Raw genomic sequence first — 21,383 nt, 5'->3', positions numbered from 1 at the left:
TTTGTCTTGATGAGCGAATAAGGTGTTTCATATGCTGTATTTTGCCACACTGTCAGACTGATTGGTTTCATTTATATTCCATGTTTTGCTCTCTAGTATGTAAGTCTTTCACTATGGATCTTTGTACGGTTCTTCGTGTCAGTCAAATAAATCAGTAATAATAATACTAATGATAATAATAATACCTTTTAGAGAGGTCCCCTTTATCCCTGGGCATTCTGGGATTGCAGGGCCAGGCGTCAGTCCTGATGACATCACAATCGTGGTGTCTGTAGCCGTGATCGATGGCTAAGTGATCCGAGAAGCGATCAATTGTAGATGAGGCTATTCAGAAGGAGACACTAGCTGTCTGTCGCACAGCCAGAGAAAAAGACCCAAAAATCCATAAAATGTTTAAAGCTTTGCATGGCATGGTGTAGATGTAGCTCTAATGGGACCTCCCCAGCCATCCTTTAACCTTAATAGATATGACAATGCTTTGATCCAGGTCATTATGTAAAGAATGGTTCTCTGGATCCACTCAAAAGCCCTGTGGACTGAAAAGAAGAGAATCTGTTAGATAAAGTATTCAATATATCTTACACTCAAGGGGTAATGGGGCCCTTTGTGAATACAATTCTAGGGTATGCTTAGGAAGTTTTCGTTGCTGAAGGGGGTTGTAGAGGGCCATTGTACCTTATGAAGGGAGTTACACCCATGCCCTCAGAGGCTTGAGGAGAGGATTGTACTGACTGCAGAACTACAGACAGGGACCGTATGCTGGTCTTCAACCCTCCACACAACAGCAGCTCCTGAAACCAAAGCCCACTTGCCTTAATTTTGTCGTTTCACACGGGATCAGTGGGACTGCTCTGAGACAGCCCAGCACCGAAGCTGAGAGCAGAATTGCACAATCAGAGAGCAAACGACAAATTTGATTTCTTTCTTTACTTCTCTCTCTGATCTGATCTATTCACAGAGCAGTCTCTGACATGTGTAGTCAAGGGAATAAGCCAACAGATACAGGCTTCTAAAGTCCATATTTAAATTTGTAAAGTATAAATGCCTACAGTGTACACTATTCTCAGGGCACATAACAAATACTACCTTGTTTTTTTTTTGCATTTTCTCAGGCAAAAGATAAAAAGGGGCCTCATGTTTTGTTTAGCAGACCATTCAGACCTCAAATAAAGGCCTATAATTATTTATTAAGGAAAACACTTCTCTAATCACTTTAATGTCTAGGTGGCTGGTTTTGCCTAAACTATATTAAAAAAATATATTATATATATGATGTCAGGTACTTAGGGAGTTGCTACATTATGAATGTCAACTCCTTTTATTTAATTGAGGAATGATTGTTGGTAAAAAATATATTTTAAAAAATCATACATATACATAAATAAAGAAAGAAAGAAAAGAAAACAAAATCCTTGCATGACGGAAAGGGGGAGAATAGAAACAAGCAAACAACAGCAGGAAAAAATGCATCAAAGTTATCTGCTGCTTTCTCTTCACTTACAAATGCAGAATACTAAGTCAACAGAAAGACTTTTAGGTGGCGCAAGACAGCGCTGAGATAAGGAGATTCTGGGAAAGATAAAAGCACGGAAAGGAAAAGCTTGGCTCCTAATGAAAAGAACAGCTGCCAGCAGCCAGTGCATTTAAGAGGAGAGAAATGCCATGCGGGTAACGAACGAGGGGCCCAGATGGTCTGGGAAGATGGCACCTCTTCAGGCTCCGACACCTGGGGCATCAGGTACGGGCTCATTTATTCCGGGACAAAGGAGGAGGACCGATTTGAAAGCCATGGCGACAACAAAGTGCAAAGAGCATGCAGAAGAGAGGGAGAAGGGTGCATCTGTGTGCCCTTTGGATGTCTGCATTAAGCTCCTGAGATTTTTAGCATTCAGGAGGAGTCGAGTCCTTTATGGGGAGGGGAAAACACATTAGATGTGTTTGTAATTGAATGCAACATAGAAACAGGAAGAAGGAATTACACACACTCACACACACACACAGTGTATACATATACACTCACCTAAAGGATTATTAGGAACACCATACTATTACTGTGTTTGACCCCCTTTCGCCTTCAGAACTGCCTTAATTCTACGTGGCATTGATTCAACAAGGTGCTGAAAGCATTCTTTAGAAATGTTGGCCCATATTGATAGGATAGCATCTTGCAGTTGATGGAGATTTGTGGGATGCACATCCAGGGCACGAAGCTCCCGTTCCACCACATCCCAAAGATGCTCTATTGGGTTGAGATCTGGTGACTGTGGGGGCCAGTTTAGTACAGTGAACTCATTGTCATGTTCAAGAAACCAATTTGAAATGATTCGACCTTTGTGACATGGTGCATTATCCTGCTGGAAGTAGCCATCAAAGGATGGGTACATGGTGGTCATAAAGGGATGGACATGGTCAGAAACAATGCTCAGGTAGGCCGTGGCATTTAAACGATGCCCAATTGGCACTAAGGGGCCTAAAGTGTGCCAAGAAAACATCCCCCACACCATTACACCATCACCACCAGCCTGCACAGTGGTAACAAGGCATGATGGATCCATGTTCTCATTCTGTTTACGCCAAATTCTGACTCTACCATCTGAATGTCTCAACAGAAATCGAGACTCATCAGACCAGGCAACATTTTTCCAGTCTTCAACTGTCCAATTTTGGTGAGCTTGTGCAAATTGTAGCCTCTTTTTCCTATTTGTAGTGGAGATGAGTGGTACCCGGTGGGGTCTTCTGCTGTTGTAGCCCATCCGCCTCAAGGTTGTACGTGTTGTGGCTTCACAAATGCTTTGCTGCATACCTCGGTTGTAACGAGTGGTTATTTCAGTCAAAGTTGCTCTTCTATCAGCTTCAATCAGTCGGCCCATTCTCCTCTGACCTCTAGCATCAACAAGGCATTTTCGCCCACAGGACTGCCGCATACTGGATGTTTTTCCCTTTTCACACCATTCTTTGTAAACCCTAGAAATGGTTGTGCGTGAAAATCCCAGTAACTGAGCAGATTGTGAAATACTCAGACCGGCCCGTCTGGCACCAACAACCATGCCATGCTCAAAATTGCTTAAATCACCTTTCTTTCCCATTCAGACATTCAGTTTGGAGTTCAGGAGATTGTCTTGACCAGGACCACACCCCTAAATGCATTGAAGCAACTGTCATGTGATTGGTTGGTTAGATAATTGCATTAATGAGAAATTGAACAGGTGTTCCTAATAATCCTTTAGGTGAGTGTATATATATATATATATATATATATATATATATATATATAGAGAGAGAGAAAGAGAGAGAGAGAGAGAGAGAGAGAGAGAGAGAGAGAGAGAGAGAGAGAGAGAGAGCTGGGTTTGTGCATGGCGTTAATAATACTAGAGTCCACAGTTCGATCCCTGTCCAATTTCACCTGCATCCATCAGCGGATTAACAATGGCGAAACATTTAATATAATCTGATCATGTATTCTACTGGGAGAATGTGTTTTCATAAACAACACCAGGAGGTGCAGCTTAAACAACCCCATAGGAAACAGAACAATCAATTGCCGTTACCTGGCTTCTGCATGAGTCATATTTGGAGGGCAGTATTTCTTATTCCCCCTGTAGATGTTAGCCATTTGGTAGACTTTTAATGGCCAACACACGCTCACTTTACGAGTGCCACTCACGGCAAAGCATCTCAGCCCATAAATAGCTTCAAAAACCTCAGAAAGAAAAAAAATGGAGGCTCCAGCATTCTGCAAAGAACAAATTCATCTGAAATATAGATTGTGACAACTACCGTCTTCCTGGGCTGATAACCATTCTGGCATCTGTTTTCTCGGTTTGGGGACAAATATTTTGACGTCTGTCAGGAAGATACTATTGCAGCAAACATCACGGAGACATGCGATTTAAGATATATGAAGTAAAAAATTTAAAAAATAATAGACGATAAGATAAAAGGCATGACATCAGACTTTGCTGTTTCAGGGCAGTGAGGATCGCTGCATCCTTACAGTTTGCCAGAATGCATACATATCTTGTATATATAAATGCAAATAAATGTCTGCTTGTATAAATAATGCAATTGTCTTATATACTAACATTTTCCCATCTGTGACTATTCTGATTGTGAGGATTGACCATTGGTCCTTTTAAAGCAGAGATTAATCTTGTTTGGGTTCATTGGTAGAACATAAAGTAATATAGATCATAATCATAATAATAAATACATACATACATAAACAAGCAAACAAACCTTGGATACTAAACTGGATAATAATGTTGTGTTCTCTGTAGTTATATTATTACAACCCTTAGCCCTTCAGACTCCCAAAAATGTGAAAAGCATACAATACTGCGGCGTGTGGATGTGTCCTGGGTTTTCCCACCGCGTTACATCAAATAAAACAAATCCTCAAATACTTTTTAACGGCGTGTGTTTCATATTTCCTCCAGGGCAGCTGTTTGGGGCACTGAAAGGGGTGGCAGCGCCGTGCCAAGGCGCCGTCACTGCGTGGGACATAACGCGATAACTGGAGACCTTTGGACAGACGCGGAGGCACACAAATCCTCTATTGATATTTATGAAAGATGTCGGCCTCGGATTATGATTGCATTGTGGTGGGAGCGGGGATACAGGGGTCTTTTACCGCTTATCACCTCGCTAAAAATAACGAAAAAACTCTTCTCCTTGAGCAGGTTTGTAACAAAACGACTGCCTTTTACGCGTGTGGCGACCTGGCCTGGTGAAACTGGAGAGGGGAGTGCACGGCTGCTCAGCATTCAGGTTGCAGCTCTGATGTGAAACAATGCAATTACCGTTTTCATACAGAAACATCTACATCTGGTACATAGTATCAAATAAAATGATGGTTTGTTGCCGCGGCTGACGACTTTATCCAGTTGATGATACAATTGCGTTTAAGGGATTGCAATGCGCCAGAGGGGAGGCTGCAGAGCAAGCGCTCAGACAAAGGGCCATGCAGAGAAGCGCAGAACAGCGTACAACTGGATATAATAAGACAGTGCACTGTGGCTACAGTGTTATTGATTATTATTAAATACTAAACAATACAAATTAAGACCAAACAAATTTCTTGTAGAGACTTTTCCAATAACGTTTTACATATATATACAAAGTATATATACATGCAAATCCTCAAAACGGGGGCAGTTGATTTGCAGAACCAGTGAGATGCCATCACTGAGTCAGACTCTTCTTCAGTTATAATAATAACAAAAGTGCAGTTTTTCTGTTTTAGTTGTGCATGTTATCACATTGTCATTGTTCAGAGCTGGAATGACATTTACAGAATGAAATCAATCTTTATCCCGACATATATACATCTTTAAAAAAAAATGTATCCCATTATATTAGTACAAAGATATAATTGTCTGTTATTAATCAGTGTTATTATTATATTACTGTTACTACTACTGCTCCATGTTACACAGACTGGATTTTATTACCGATAAAGGATAGGGAATATCAATACTGTATCAGGAATATGTCACCAGAAGGCTGGAAGTCAATGTAGCTTAGTCTCTGCTGATGCAAAGCAGGCTGTAAAAATGAATGACTCGCCTTTGCATACTTCATAATCATATTTCAGAAAACCGAAAAGTATATTAGTACACAGGATTTGTAGTAATCTAAGATAACATGAATTACAGTTTGTTTTGTGTGTGTGTGTGTGTGTGTGTGTGTGTGTGTGTGTGTGTGTGTGTGTTTAGGGGGAGGGGCAGTAAGACTTAATGTGCTTGGCAATGAAAAAAACTGCATTAATCTGCTGCATAGGATGGAATAAAGTGAGATTTGGATAAGAATTTTTAATCCTCACCAAACTCCATGCTGGATTAGATTCCTAGACAAAAAACTTTCAAGAAATAGTGCACTGATTTATACTACTTCCACCATACAGCTCAGAGGTCAAGAGACACTCAATGTACTTTAGTATCCTTTCATCACAAATCAGTCACAAATAAAGTAGCAGATGTGCTTCTTTAAAAAAGTGCTTTTTTCTTTAAGAGAAAAATGTAAAACGTTTTTTTTTTTAATGTTTTACAAAGCACACAATCTGTGGAGTTTTAAAGTTCCTGTGAGAACTGCACGTCATCTGGTCAGTGCTGGGGACAGCCAATTTGCAAAGAAATGCGTTTCAGTGTAAGCGCAGTCAGCTCTCAGGAGTCACGAGTCCCAAAAACGCCATCCTCTTCCTCACTAAAACCCAAGGAAAGAGGCCTCTTTATGGCAACCAACAGGGGCAGAGAACAAAAAAACTGAACAGTTACAGCAGAAACATCAGGAATAATCCCAAATAGGTTGTAACTATTTATCCCCCCTCTCACAGTTCCTGCTGCCCCACTCCCGCGGCAGTTCCCACGGGCAGACGAGGATCATCCGGAAGGCTTATGAACAGGACTTCTACACACATATGATGGATGACAGTTATGAGCTCTGGTCACAGCTGGAAACAGAGGCCAATGTCCAATTATACAGGTGCCATGGTATCCGTTAGCTCTAGAATCGGTAACCCTAGACCCGGAAGAGCCACAACACTCCTCAGTGACCTGGTGAAGGTATTACGCACGATAAAATAGAGCTGGCTGTCCTGAACTAGCTTGCAGACTACTGCTTCAATTCAAAGCAGGTGTTCGGTCTGAAGTATTGGGCTGATTAGCATACAATTGATAGTTCCTCTAGGAATATAACTCTGCAGCCAGTCCACACAGCTGTTCCTTTCTGAGCTCTGTTAAACTGCGGCTCGTAATGCACCGGGGTTACACAGAATTGGCCCGCTATTAAATTTCATTTTGAAGTTTCTCACTTCACTGAGCTCATGTTCACTTGGCTGACAGTAATGGGAATTGTTCTAGTAAATATGGTGGTGCGCATATACACACACACACACACGAGGGATAATACTTTTAAATTATCTCTTTAATAAGCATTATAAATGATGAGCTGATCTATAATTCCTTGAAAATCGATATTTTACGTGCCCTCTGAAAAAAAATTTTAAAAAAGTATTTTTTTTACGACATTATAAAATCCATCCACGTCAAATCCTCGAATGAGATACATTCTCATCTCACGCTAGTGACTGATGGGCCTTAATTCACGGCAGCCTGCGCCCTACAGCTTAAACGGCTTGAGATACGGGAACGGTGGTGAAAAGTCTGTACATCTTTATGAGCGATTCTCTGCTCTTGAGCTATATTTCACTCCCTGATATATTTCACATGGGACACCTGGACAAGCTTAAAGATAACCAAGCTCTCCACACCTGTAACCTCTAGTCTGAGCCCTTCTCTAGCCCGCTGCCACATGCATCATCCTCCGAGCTCCGCCATCGGTGACTGGATGGATCATATTTGCTCTACTTCGAGAGCTGACAGAAAATTCCCTGATGGATTGGGGAGTCACGTCACCCTCAACTGCCAATGTATCAAGACTGCTGGCAGATGTGGAGTGATGCTCCATAACACGCCGTTCTCTGTGCTTTTCAATCCATCAGACGTTGGGCTGCTGAATTATTAGCAATCTCTAAAGACATCCGTGGAGGAGGCTTTTACAGCACTGAGATATCATTCAAGTGTTCACATCTAATTTTAATCCAATTTCCTTATGCAACCTATAGGCTCTTTATGGGCTGTGATATTCCTACTCTCTTTCTCTCTCTCTCTCTAAAAGCTTTTTATCCCACTTTTCCCACTATATCAGTGATTTGCACAAATGATGGTAGAGGGGCCCATTCCCGCAAGCTTTTTGAGTAAGCTTAGAATCCTCAATGGCTCCGAAACATGGAAAGTGTGGTTATTTAGACTAATCAGGCCTATAATTGGTTCATGGAAGTCATTACCGAATGAATGAGCGAAAGAAGGGCCTGCAGCTTGTTCTGATGTATGGTGAATGCCACTGCACCAGAGACCGAGTCACCTAAGGCGAGGTCATTCCCAGAACCGATTTGAGCCCATACTGTTAACATTTCTCACACTGGTTAATTTAATCTTTTAGGAGAGGCGTAATTGAAGAGCCCCAGGAAAGCCTGTCAGTCTGTCATCTTGTTGCTTCACCCGTGAACCAAATGACAGATCAAGAGCTCCTTCACAGCTACATTGGATTCATGGCTACACTGCTCACACATAAAACCTCTCTGTAGTTTGTGGAAAGATCTAGAAGCCTTACAGATCGGAAGTGGGATTAGTGTGATCCCTCTCTTGACCTGCTGGACCATGTAACTTACTCAAAAGTGCTAATTCCCTTGGGGGATCTGTTTAAGAATAGGTGCCAACCATCCTAACGCTGCCTTTGCCCTCCACCGACAGGCGCACGGGTCTGCTGGTCATGGGCAAGGAGGACGGCCCCGATTTTGAATCGTTTAAAGGCACGCTGCTGCGGAGCGGTGTGCCCAACGAGATCCTCGATCCGGCCCAGTTTGCGCAACGATTCCCCGACGTGCGCCAGATCGAGGGCGACGGTGCCCTCGTAGACAAGACGGCCGGCATTCTGTATGCCGACCGGGCACTTAGAGCTGTGCAGGTAAGGTACCCCCTGTGATGAGTCTCAACGCTCCAATGTGGGTATAGTCAACACGCTGTAAATGCAGGGTTAATACTCAACTAACCGATGAGATGTATCTGATGGACACCAAGAAACAGCCCAGCGTGGGTATATGTAGATCAGATGTACTCCCATATTAAGTGGGAAAATAAACACACACAAAAGACGCTCTTTATAGTCCGAGTTCATGCTCTCAGCTAGTGATTATTTTGCCGATGATAGCTGATGGTTATCCATGACCCGCTCCCCAGTGCTCCATGGGATAAAATAAATTACAAACATCAAGTTTCCATTCAGGCTTCTCTCGCTGCCCAGTCAGCCGCTGCCTCTTGGAGTGCACCGATTCACTCTCAACTCCTACATCAACGAGCCAAGGGACACGCAACCCCTCCACCATCTCCCATATTCCCCCAGCTATCTCACCCCAGGACAAGCTCAGGTCAAGTCTCGATGTTTACCCACCTACACACAGCAGTCTCAGCGCCGACAAACAGAGGAGAACTTTAGTCCGTGAGGCTCGGTTCAATCCTGCTTCAGTTGAGGTTCCTGTCCTGTTTTTCGTAAACGTTGTATTTGTCTTGAGGCCACTTTTTATCCGGTGGTTTGTTTAATCCCTGTTTGATGTACTATCCTGTCAGGCAGCGTTTCTGTAGTCTCAAGCCTTGGACAAAGACAAGGCCTCTTGCATTTGTATGTGTTGCATAATAAACAAAAATCAATGCTGGTCACAAAATATGGATTAACCTAGACGAGTACTGTGAAAACAAATACCCCTCTTTTGGCATGGCTAAAGTCAATTGATTTAGTCCCATCTGGTCTTAATGAATTTTGATTCCTTTTAACAACCAGATTGAGAGAGTTGTCATCCAGTTGACAGGAGAAAGTTATTTAAAATAGTGGAATAAATCATGTGGTCATTAGCTCCTAATTGTAATACCTGGACAAGGTGTTCCAACAGGACGCATAGTCCCCTTTAATCTAACACTGCATTGCATTGCCTACTCTTGAATTAACTAATGATGGATCCTGCTGTAGACAAAACACATTTCTTAAGGAGCAGTTGTAAATCGTAAACTGTTTTGTAACATTCGTTCTTGCTTGCCTGGTGAGGATTAGGAATAGAATCTCTTCCCACAAAGTACAGTGCTGTGATGCACAAGTTCCTAAGGTTATAATTCCCAGATCAACCAAACATTTTCGCTTCTTGTTGCCGTCAAAACTGCAACCAATCTGACAATGTGCAACACAGAAGAATAGCTAGATGAAGCATGTCTTATACAACCCCATAACTAATCACAGAACTAAAGAAAACATTGGACTTACCTTATTTCACAGGCACGGAAAGGTTGCCGGAGAGCAGCAATCAGTAGTCTGCAAGAGATTAATCATGTTTACAGTGTTCTTGCAGAGGGGGAGAAGGGAAAAAAAGGTTTAAGTCTAGTCATGTCTTCCAATAGGCTATCTAGCGATGATGGAAACAGATTTCAAGAGCTCAATAAGCAGTCTAGTGATGGAGATCTCATTTGACATAATGGTTTCTCGATTCTCATACGACGCACAGGCAGAAATGAAAGTAGACAGCAAAATGCAATTTAACATCAAAGCGTTGACCAGAAACATGCACAGTTGAGCCGTCAACGGTGGATTTAAACCTTGAACTGTGCTGTAGCCCTCGCCCTCTAAGAAATGGTCATTACTAGACAAATGAATACCTTGTTGAGCCAAGAACTACAGAAGAACCACATTGTGCTGTTATAAAAATGTTCAATATCCACTTAAAAAGAAGCTTGGTCATATTACTTATCTTAATGTACATTGCAAACAATTATTCTGTCCATGGTGTATCGATTTTCTAGCACCATGTGTACTCCATTCCTATTCCAGAACTGCAAACTAAGCATTCGTTAGCATTGATTATTAGCAGATTAATGTGGGTGTGTGTTGATGAACAAAACATTAACCCTGCATAATAGCGCCGCATAAGGTTCTTAGCGGTTTATATTTTCCACAAGGAGATGGGGGAGGTGGGGAGAGGGGCTCATTACTAGTCCCCTTATGAAATCCTGAAATAATACATAATCCAAACCTAAACCAGGCTGTTTGTCTTGAATATTGCAGTGTATTACTGCACCCCCAGGCCATGAAGGTCCTTAACACATCATTACTACATTCATACAAATCAGCTCCCTCTCTGCAGACGTAATGGCCTTCTGGTGCGCCGCGTCGCTGGGGTTTGTTATTCAGTGATTCAGTGCGGTCGTTAAGATCGGGCCTGTGATGCAAACAGCTCAGCCGTTTCCCCCGGCCAGCCTCCATCAGCCCTGCCTGGCGCGTTGTCCACTTGTGGTGTACAGCCGTGGTCATTACTCTCCTCTCGGTGCCCGGTTCCCTGCTGGAGCGAAAGATGCAGAACTCAGCAGGTCCCTGTTAGCCTCCTTGTTTGTTTTTTTCCTCCCATTCCAGTTTCATCGGGTCCTCTGTTGGCTGCCCCTATTAGTTAGCTTCATAGGTGCCCTCTTGTTAAGCTTTAACTGACTGTTTTCAGAGGTTACACAACTGTAGGCTAGGAGTGACAGGGAGTAACACGTTCCTATGATACTGGAATCCAGAAGTTATTGTATTTTTATAATATGAGAATTGGAATTTATGTTCGACCAAATTCTTGACCTTTGAGTAGAAATTGTGACATTTCTAAAAGACTAACAGCGTCTAGTCCTTCAGTGTTATCAACATATCATCTTAAGGGACTCCAACACTGTCTATTACTTTTTATTGGCTTTCTTATTAGTTTCTTCTTCTGCTCTTATCTGAAGCATCTCTCTCTCTCTCTCTCTCTCTCTTGGGCAGAGTGTGTTTCAGAGACTGGGAGGGGTGATTCGGGACGGAGAGAAAGTGGTTGACATCAGGCCTGGGTTCCCAGTCACAGTGACAACGAGCAGCGCGGTGTACAGAGCCAGGAGCCTGGTCCTCACGGCGGGGCCCTGGGTAAACAAGCTGCTGTCTCACACCGGACTCCAGCTGCCCCTGCAGGTACTACTCAACTAACCAATCACCTCACCCAGGCAGCAAGACCCAAACACTGCAGCCCATTACTCATAAAAGATTCACCACCCAGCTATGTTTAAACCCGTTTCATCCAGCTAAGAGAACAGGAGGAATGCATTTGGATCAGTCTCACATCAATCTTTCAGGATGTTCATTTAAGGTGCCTTTGGGTGCTTTAATTATTTATTTTTGATTCTGTAATATGAGGAGTTTGTTTTAAGCGTGGAAGATTTGGTGCAGCGGAAAAGGCTTGGTGGCCCCTAGACTCCAGTGTGTGTAAAGAAGGGCAGTGCGGTGCCTTTCTCTGTGAATGAAAACAACACAAATCCCCCTGTCATCCTGGTACCCCGCGATCGTGGAGGGAACTCCTTGAGAATTGGTTTCCCCGTCATCGTCGTTTCGAGAGGCTGCCGAGGGCCAGAAGAGTTCAAGGAGGGCCTCATCAGCGGAAGACTGACGTGTGTTTAACTGAAAACCGAAACCGTGCTTCAACATACGGCGGACGTGGCCTTTCGGGAATACGGTGTTCCAGAACTCCTTTCTTTGATTCCCTCGCATTGTGTGCCGGGCGCGTGGGCTCCCGCTGTTTGTAAACCCCGTTTGAAGAGCAGTCAAAGAAAAACTAAAAATAGCTGCATCCCCTTGGCCACAGGCAATGAATTATGACTAGCCAACTAACTGATAGAGTCAGCAGACCTTGAAGGGATGCGCGAGGCTCGGGAGAAAACACGATGAGTTTTACACTCGGAGTAAACAACACCCCCCCTTCGTACGGCACGGCGGATGAAAACAAACAGCCCGGCATATCATTACTGAGTCTTAATGAGAAAAGGGGTTTTCGGTGTGGTTTTGGGCAGTTGTGTTGTTGAAAGGAGGGCCAACATGAACAATTCACAGGAGTGCCAACGTGAACTAGTGCCCATCAGTTCACTACACCTGCAGTGGCAGAACACTGCTTTATAGCTATCAGGACATGTGTTTTCTTACTTTATTTATCATAGGTTTAGCAAACATTTAATTCAGTCCGAATTGCCACACAAAAACATCTCTACACAGGCAACTGAACTGGGATTGAAGGTATGAATTGCTGTTTAATTGGGTTACGACTCTGATTTTTTGTTTCTTCCTGTTTGCACGGACAGGTGGAGAAAATAAATGTCTGCTACTGGAGAGAAAAGGTTCCTGGCACCTATGGGGTTGGCAGCGAGTTCCCGTGCTTCATTAGGGTGAAATCGCACGGGGCGGCTCATGACATTTATGGTCTACCGTCCAACGAGTACCCAGGACTAATGAAGGTGAGTGACAGAGGGAGAGTTGCTCTAAAACTGTCACAGACACAAGCTGTCCATCCAGGTTGATATTTCACAGCAGGATTTCTGTTAACAGTCTGGGACAAACCCTATAGAATGAGAGAAGAAGAAAAAACATCTTCGCAAGGTCAACCTCTATGAACAAAAGCATAGGAGTAGTTTTCAGCCACGGAGAAATGTCCTGTTGATAGGATATAGTGTTAGCTGGTCTGATTGTGCTTTTAATGTTAATTTTAATCATACCTAGCGCTGCAGCTACCAGCCACATAGAAAGGTATTTGCACATTAGTCTTGGGTTTTCAGTGAAACAAAACTGGTATTTGTTTAGTTTTTTTTGTCATCGCAAGAAAAACATTTGTATTTGCTAGCTAAATAACATTGCAGTCAATGTTTCAGTAATCGGCCCACTCCACAAGCCTTTATTTACTCTGTGCTGCATTAAGCACTGCCCGTTATGTCGGCATTCCCTCCGCACAGCTGTTGCTGCGAGCGATTTTCCTTCAGCCCTTGCGACGGCCTCAATATTTAATAATCAGAAGCTTCACATTTAACATACTATGATTTTAAAATGGCACACAGCATGGTTTCGGTGTTTAGAGAGCTCCTTAAGACGAGGGCGTTTATTTCTTCAGTAAACTGATAGCTTGAAGACATTGAGCAGAAAAGGCATGCATCGGCGACTCTTACAAGATCTTTCATTTAATTCCGAGACGACTTGTTACTGCACTTGGGAAAACGCTTACCACAGACACGTTTTAGAGACAGGGATAAGAGATCTGTTTGGGTGTTGTTACTTTGATTGACTTTTTATTTTAAAAAACATGTTTCCATGCCTGTGTGGTTACTTGAATGCATTTCCAACTTGGACATGTTGCGCCCAGCGGCAATTTGGAAATAGTTTGCATGCTGTGTGTATTTACATGAACAGCAGATGGCATGGCCAGATTAGGTCACTCTCTGTGGCACAATAACATCACATCGCATATATGTCTTCTGCTTCACACAAGCATGCCTGGCAGCACCTTAGACATGGTTATTTTTCTAATTGCACAAAAATGATCTTGTACGGTGCTGGAGACTTCAAAGGAGGGAGTTGAGTTTCAGTTTCAGTCCAGGGAGCTCTTCAGAGATCAGAGGTAGTAAAATCTCACACAGACAGAGACCCAGAGCAGCTAGTGGACACATACGTGCCTTAGTTAAATCAAAACCTTGACCCACACATGACAACTTTCCCTCGGATAGACGCAACAAACCTCTGACGGAGCTGGGCCAATGTGACTCCAGGTATCTCAAACTGTGACTTCTGGAGAAGGTTCTGTATAAGCCTTCCTCCTTCTCTCCAAGGTCTGCTATCACGGAGGCAGCGAGACGGATCCAGACGAGAGGGACCAGCAGTCATCACAAGAGGACATTAAGATCCTGTCTCGCTTTTTGGCTCGCTGTTTCCCTGGGCTGCTGTCCACACCGGCTGTTGTGGAGAGCTGCCTGTACACGGTGAGTAGGGCTTGGTTTTAGACCTCGTATTTCCAAAGGGTAAGGCCTTGAACTGAACACAGCACTAAGCCTCTGGTATATATACCGATCAGCCATAACATTATGACCACCTGCCTAATATTGTGTAGGTCCCCCTTTTTCCGCCAAAACAGCCCTGACCCGTCGAGGCATGGACTCCACTAGACCTCTGAAGGTGTGCTGTGGTATCTGGCACCAAGACGTTAGCAGCAGATCCTTTAAGTCCTGTAAGTTGCCAGGTGGGGCCTCCATGGATCGGACTTGTTTGTCCAGCACATCCCACAGATGCTCGATTGGATTGAGATCTGGGGAATTTGGAGGCCAAGTCAACACCTTGAACTCGTGATTCATCAGACCAGGCCACCTTCTTCCATTGCTCCGTGGTCCAGTTCTGATGCTCACGTGCCCATTGTAGGCGCTTTCGGCAGTGGACAGGGGTCAGCATGGGCACCCTGACTGTTCTGTGGCTGCGCAGCCCCATACGCAACAAACTGCAATGCACTGTGTGTTCTGACACCTTTCTATCAGAACCAGCATTCACTTTTTCAGCAGTTTGAGCTACAGTAGCTCGTCTGTTGGATCGGACCACACGGGCCAGCCTTCGCTCCCCACGTGCATCAATGAGCCTTGGCCGCCCATGACCCTGTCACCGGTTCACCGCTTTTCCTTCCTTGGACCACTTTTGATAGGTACTGACCACTGCAGACCGGGAACACCCCACAAGAGCTGCAGTTTTGGAGATGCTCTGACCCAGTCGTCTAGCCATCACAATTTGGCCCTTGTCAAAGTCGCTCAGATCCTTACGCTTGCCCATTTTTCCTGCTTCTAACACATCAACTTTGTGGACAAAATGTTCACCTGCTGCCTAATATATCCCACCCACTGACAGGTGCCATGATAACGAGATTATCAGTGTTATTCACTTCACCTGTCAGTGGTCATAATATTATGGCTGATCAGTGTATAGTTCCCTGCATCATTTCAGGGTCCTGTATATCAATATTGTACACTTTGAGATCAAGCAAGCGTCCGTCCCCTATCAATGTGAAGAAGGAACATCTGAAACTGGTGGTAAATTATGAAACAACCAGGAAAATTTGCTTCTGTCTAACGGGAGGGTTATTTCTACTTTGACAATCTGTACCTGCTCTACGGGATGGTATGAGTTAACGGCTCCACTGGGTAAATCCAATCAGTACAAAGACATGAATCCCCCGGCCGTCGCAGAGTGCTGTTCAGTGCTTGGAAGTGCCCACAAACAGCAGTAATAGCTCTCTGCACATGGGCGCCACTCTGTTGGACTCCACAGTGAAAGTACCTGCACTACATTCAAGACAAGGCAGATCACTTTGCAGTCGTCATCTTAATATCGATTCCCTTTGCAAAAATCCCTGCTCTCCAACAATGACAAAGCAACACACACACACAGACACACACCCACCCCTGGCCCAAAATGCACAATAGGAAATAAAATGGCAACCAGGTGGAGAAAAGCGGCAATAATAGCAGGCTGATTTTGGACGGTTGTTAAGTTGTCACTGTGGGTTACAGCTCAGCAGGGGCTCCCGAAGTGAGCAGCAGTTAAAGCAGGGAAGCGCTTGTTTGTAAAGCGCCAAGGTCAGTCCCTGGCTTCCCCCGTGCTCCTCCACTCCAAGGACGATTAACCATTTCGAGTGCTTGGCTCACTCGTGAAGTCGTGGCACACATACTTACAGGATCAAACGAGAAATGCATGAATAACCTTACAAAAAGGAAATCAAGAAGGGAAGTATCAATCGACAGGACACTGCGAACCCTGTGAAAGCAGGGGAAATCCAATCCCAGTCCTCGGGGTTTTATAGGTCTCTTAAACTCATCACCTGGCGACGGTGGTCAACTCAGTTAAGCGTGTTAATGAAGTAATGAAACACAAGTGGAACAAACAACCCAAACCCTGCCTGCAGCTTTTTGTTTTCCCCCCAAGACCAAAGCCAGGTAGCTGGGCTGTAAATGAGAAGACACAAAGAGAGGCTTAATAGAGGAGAGAATGAATATGGAAGCATATTGAGAAAGATTTTCTCCAATTCCTGTTTCACGCAGGTCACTCCAGACTCCCATTTTGTTCTGGACCGTCATCCTACATACGGCAACATCGTCATCGGCGCCGGGTTTTCAGGTCAGTACAGGGGATTGTGAAGGCGGACACTCCCTCGAGCATCTGCCAGCCTGTCATCCTCACATATGGGGCCATGATGCAGCTGGAGTTTGCCCTTTCGCTACTATTGCAACAGGTGTGAAGTGATGAATTCTGCTGGTGTCACTTCTTTTAACTTCCCAACACATGATCATTACTTGAATTAGTCAGCTAGCTGCATACACACACACACACACACACGCACACACACTGCTAGGAAATTAACACAATCAGAGCACAATTCTGCATTAATTAGCACAAGACAGAGCAGAGGTGTTATATCAGGATAAGTTGCTGGCAAGTACATCTCCCCTCAAGATTTACATTCTCAGTTCTCCACTGTGTATCCAACCAGTCTTTTTTTATTTTGCGGAAGCCGATAACCTCTTAGCATGACGTTAAAACGAAAGCACGGTGTCCAATTAATGGAGGTTAGCGTTTCTTCCCCTCTCTCGTGGTTTCCAGCGATGGCAGTGTGTACCACAGAGGCAGGGCAGACTGTTTTTGTTTTACACAGTTAATGCAAGGCACCTGTGTCTAAAGATACCCCTGTGTTTCAGCAGACAAAAGCCACATTAATGTGCCGTGTGAGAAGGTAGTTCGCATGAACAAAAAAAGTCACAATTTCCCTTCTCCTCCGTTTTTTTTCTTTTCTCACAGCGTGTATTGTAATCAAAGCCGGGCACAATTGTCTCAGTTTTCGAAACGAGTTCTTGTGGTTGCCATAGTTACACAGACACCAGTGGGCAGGCCTGTATTTAAGGGCTCCTGCCTCTTTCATTTAATGTATTCGTCTCTCTCTCTCTCTCTCTCTCTCCTTTAATATTAACGAGCTTGTGCAATATTCTACTTGATTGTATGTTTTCTTTTCTGGGGTGTTTTTATTTTTATTTTAAACCTATCCAAGAGTCTCTTTAATGCTGCCACAAGCCCTAGCCTCCAGGTAATGCAGTGTACAGAAAAGTGAAAATACAAAAAATGAAATAAGATCGATTCCCTGCCACTCGCAAGCAGGAAAAGTGTCTCTGTGCAGCTGTTCAGATGTGTAGATAATTGGGACTCTATCTCTCTCTCTCTCTCTCTCTCTCTCTCTCTCTCTCTCTGCCACCCATAACTGTCAGCGGTTGACAGTCAGTCAAAGGACCGGCTCCCATTAGATTCTGTGTTTGACCCAGTCTCACTTTCCAAAATGAAGGTTCTGTTGCAAACAATAAAACCCCATCATTAAATCATATACATTTTATTCTTCTTAGGGACTCTCTATAGAAAACAAGCGTCTAAATCTTCCCAGGGCCAATCAGCTGGTAAGGTTAAGTTAGCAGTGAGAGAAAAAGATCTGTGTGAGGGGCTGTTTATTCAGAAGGACCATATCAGCATAGTTGGACTTCCCTATAGAATTTGTATACACAGGGAGATGTGCTGTTGACATTCAGACACACGAGGCCGCCGTCCCGTCACTCCATATTAGTGTACGTTGCAGAGAAAGATCAAGGCGAATGTGCCCAGGTGCCAGGAAGTCTTAAAGGTCTTTAAAGCTGTCCTGATTACATTTTAAATATCACCGCTAACATACCCAGCCTTCTTAGAATGAAGGTTCCGTGTTCATTCCTAATCTCTCACCTTGTGAAACACAGTTTTGGATGATTTATAAATGCCCCCATTTTGGCTCGCATTCCTCAAACCTGCTGGCACCACAGGCGTTCCGGCATCGCTGACTCTGATCTGAAGCCTCGCGTAAAATGATAAGTATTTCTGATGTATAAATCATGCAAAAGTGAACTTGAGGATGTGAATCAGTTCGGCGGAATATATCATCTTAAATATGCTAAGATAGCGGAGATGCTAGCGATGGTATTTAAAGTCTCTTGGAAATGTGCCCATCACATCTCGAAACACTCCCAATGGGATACTAAACAGTAGGAAGGTTTTCTAGCAGTAAAGGAAACATTTACTTAAAATGGTAACCCTGCCTTGTTGAATTAGAGAGAACTACCAAAATGGTGATGTATATACAGTATAAATATATATTGTAGAGCAGCACAGCACTTTGAAGTTTCTCCACATCCATCATCTGAAAAACACCTTGGCATTGCACATTAGTAGTTTCCTAAGGATCTCCTATTAGTACCATCCAAATAATGAGGCAAAATTTCTGCTAGAGGGCTCAGGAGTAGCTGAAATTCTCAGCTGTGTACTTAACCCGTCAAAAGGAGCAATTATCTTTATTCCTGGATATAATGACTGACTGTGGGAAAACAATACAATACATAAATTAATTAGCAAGAATAAACAACAACTTCCAACTCTTGAAATATACTGTGGCCACAAAAACTAAACTAATTAAGCCCATCCTTTCTGGAGACCCTTTGCGAACGAGTTTAGACTTTAAAATCCTTCTGTCGATTTTGGTGTTTAAATCCTTCTTTTCTCTTCCTCTCTCCAAGGCCATGGCTTCAAGTTTGGGCCGGTCGTTGGGAAAGTCCTGTGTGAGCTCAGCCTGGGAAAGATGCCCTCCCACGACCTGTCGCCTTTCCGGATCCAGCGCTTCCAATCCCACCCAAAATCGTCCTTATGAACCACGAATCTGCCCATCCTAAAGTGCCCAAATGGCATGCAGAAGAACAGCTGGTAGATAGTGTTCAGTGTAATTAATTTTAGCACTGAATGAGAAGAAACGTCAATCTATATTAAGGACAGTGGATTATGTCTGGAGATTTTTAGCTGATGTGGATTAAAGACATAGGGGGAGGTCCTAATCACATAACACTTCCCCCCACAGCCCAGAGAGATGGGGTTCAAATCAAGACAGAACCAATCACCAACTCTGACTGAATCATGTGAGGATGATGCCAGAGGGAAAAATAAGTGCCAATTCTAGTTTAAACTGAAACTGCATTAAAAGATTATGAGTAAGGTTGATTGTGTGTTGCCCCAATTTGTCTCTTGTTCTGTTCCCGTAGTCGTGTTATGGTGCAATATATCCACACGGGGCAGTATATAAATATTCAGGAATAGGAATAGGAAAGTCCTTTAAATGAGATCCCATTAAAAAATTCAGTTCACACATAACACCATCTGCTATTTCATTTAATTCACAATAGTATTATTGTTTGTGAACACACCAAAGCTACGTACCACTTATTTTCAGTATTTTCTTTTATTTGCTTTTTGAAAATATATTTTCCCATTTTATTTCCTCCACCCCTGCATTACCTCCGTGCGCTCTTTCACAGCATAAGCGCATTGTTAAAAAGCCATCAGCTTCTGAGCCATTTATCTTCAAAAGATGACTGCGAAGCCAAGTTGTTTGTTGGTACCTTTCCCCCATTGAAAACATTTTAATCACTAATCAGCCAGGCTGTTAGAACGAAGAACGACCGCAGTCATCAACTCAAATGGGAAAATTATGCAGCCTCACTCCAGCAGATCACTGGGGCTATTCATTCTCGGGCTGTAAGTGAATTTATATTGATAGAACAAGTAAATGGCAAAATTAAAAGGCCATTAAACATGCAAAGCGAAATAAGTCTTTTGGAAATCAAAACTCCCCACAAGGTATCATCCAACCATCGCCACTGTCCACGATATTGCCTGAGATGCCTTTAAATTTCCATCATCCCAGAGGTGTTCAAATCAATTGTTATGCAGCTAATTGCACAGTGCTTTTGGGATATTACTATCCAAGCCTCCGTATGAACCTTTGATGCCTTTATCCAAGGTCGACTTTGCAAAGTGGAAACTCCCCGCCCAAGAAAAACAACACCACAGATACACGGTGGCAGAAATTGCTGGGTTACAATCCACTAAAATATAAATCGGATCATATGAACACATCAGAGTCTGGGAAGAGTCTTTATTTTTGTCCCGCAGTTGTAAAGTGGGAAACTCGTCCGCTAAACACTCCCCACTTAACACGAGCACCAGAGCACCAACCTTAAATGAGAGGGTTTGTTCAGTACGTGATGGAGAGCATTGAAGAGATTGGAGACCTCTCTGGAGACCAACGTTAATAACCTGTGAATATTCATACATCGAGCCACTGAAGTCTAGTCCAGCACTAGCAGAACATATTGGGGGGGGGCATAGTCAGTATCAACAGAAAAAAAAGGCCATCTCATTTACACTTCCAGAGGCCGACCGCTATACACCTCAAGTTCAGCTTTAGTTCACAATATTCAGCTGTTAAATTGTGTATTACAAACGCGCATCCATTAAGTTATCAAAGGAGCGTCAGATTGATGGACGGACTGATTGATATTTTCGGTTGTGCCTTGTTCAGCGCCTCCACGCCTCTTGCAACATTAACATTCATCAACCACAACCCCCTACTGCACTGTACTCAAACAACCATCAGATCGCTAATACCTAATGCTCTTTATATGAATTATTTAAATCCAGAAGCGATGCATGTAGGTTTAATGAGCATAATCCCTGATGTGCACATTTTGTCTGGCAATTTCCCTCACCCCCCCCTACTCTTAACTTAGCATTAAGTCCTCCTGCCTGGGTAGAGCAAGATCTAAGCTCAGGCAAGATGAATACTAACTTTCAGGGCAATAAAACAATCATCTTGGGGATCTGGAGCTTAATTTGTTTTGCAGCCGTTTACTAGTGGGCACCCTGTATGTCTCTGAAATTAGTTTGCAAAATCGCTGTCTAGGTTTGCAAAATCTCTGTCTGGGGCTGTTTTATTGCATTGTCAATGCTAAGGACAGAGACAGAGAGAGAACAAAGATAGACTAGGAGAGATCTATGCTTACTATATTAAGTGTGTGCAATGTAGCTATGGAAACATCTTT

At 43.5% G+C, this 21,383-nt stretch overlaps 1 protein-coding gene across 1 annotated transcript; it reads left to right on the top strand.

Annotated features, from left to right (window-relative positions):
- The first annotated feature begins 4,476 nt into the window (after positions 1–4,476).
- On the top strand, positions 4,477–19,501 carry pipox (pipecolic acid oxidase). Its single transcript, XM_066695910.1, has 8 exons — positions 4,477–4,679; positions 6,332–6,480; positions 8,310–8,523; positions 11,392–11,574; positions 12,732–12,884; positions 14,244–14,393; positions 16,491–16,566; positions 19,029–19,501. Exons 1-8 carry the CDS (start codon positions 4,572–4,574, stop codon positions 19,157–19,159), a joined length of 1,164 nt encoding a protein of 387 aa, XP_066552007.1. The 5' UTR covers positions 4,477–4,571; the 3' UTR covers positions 19,160–19,501.
- Positions 19,502–21,383: the final 1,882 nt, after the last annotated feature.

The sequence above is a fragment of the Amia ocellicauda genome, chromosome 22, assembly GCF_036373705.1.
Source record: "Amia ocellicauda isolate fAmiCal2 chromosome 22, fAmiCal2.hap1, whole genome shotgun sequence".
NCBI lineage: Eukaryota > Metazoa > Chordata > Actinopteri > Amiiformes > Amiidae > Amia > Amia ocellicauda.
The sequence above is the reverse complement of the archived record's forward strand: the minus strand, read 5'-3'. Positions and strand labels throughout refer to the sequence as shown.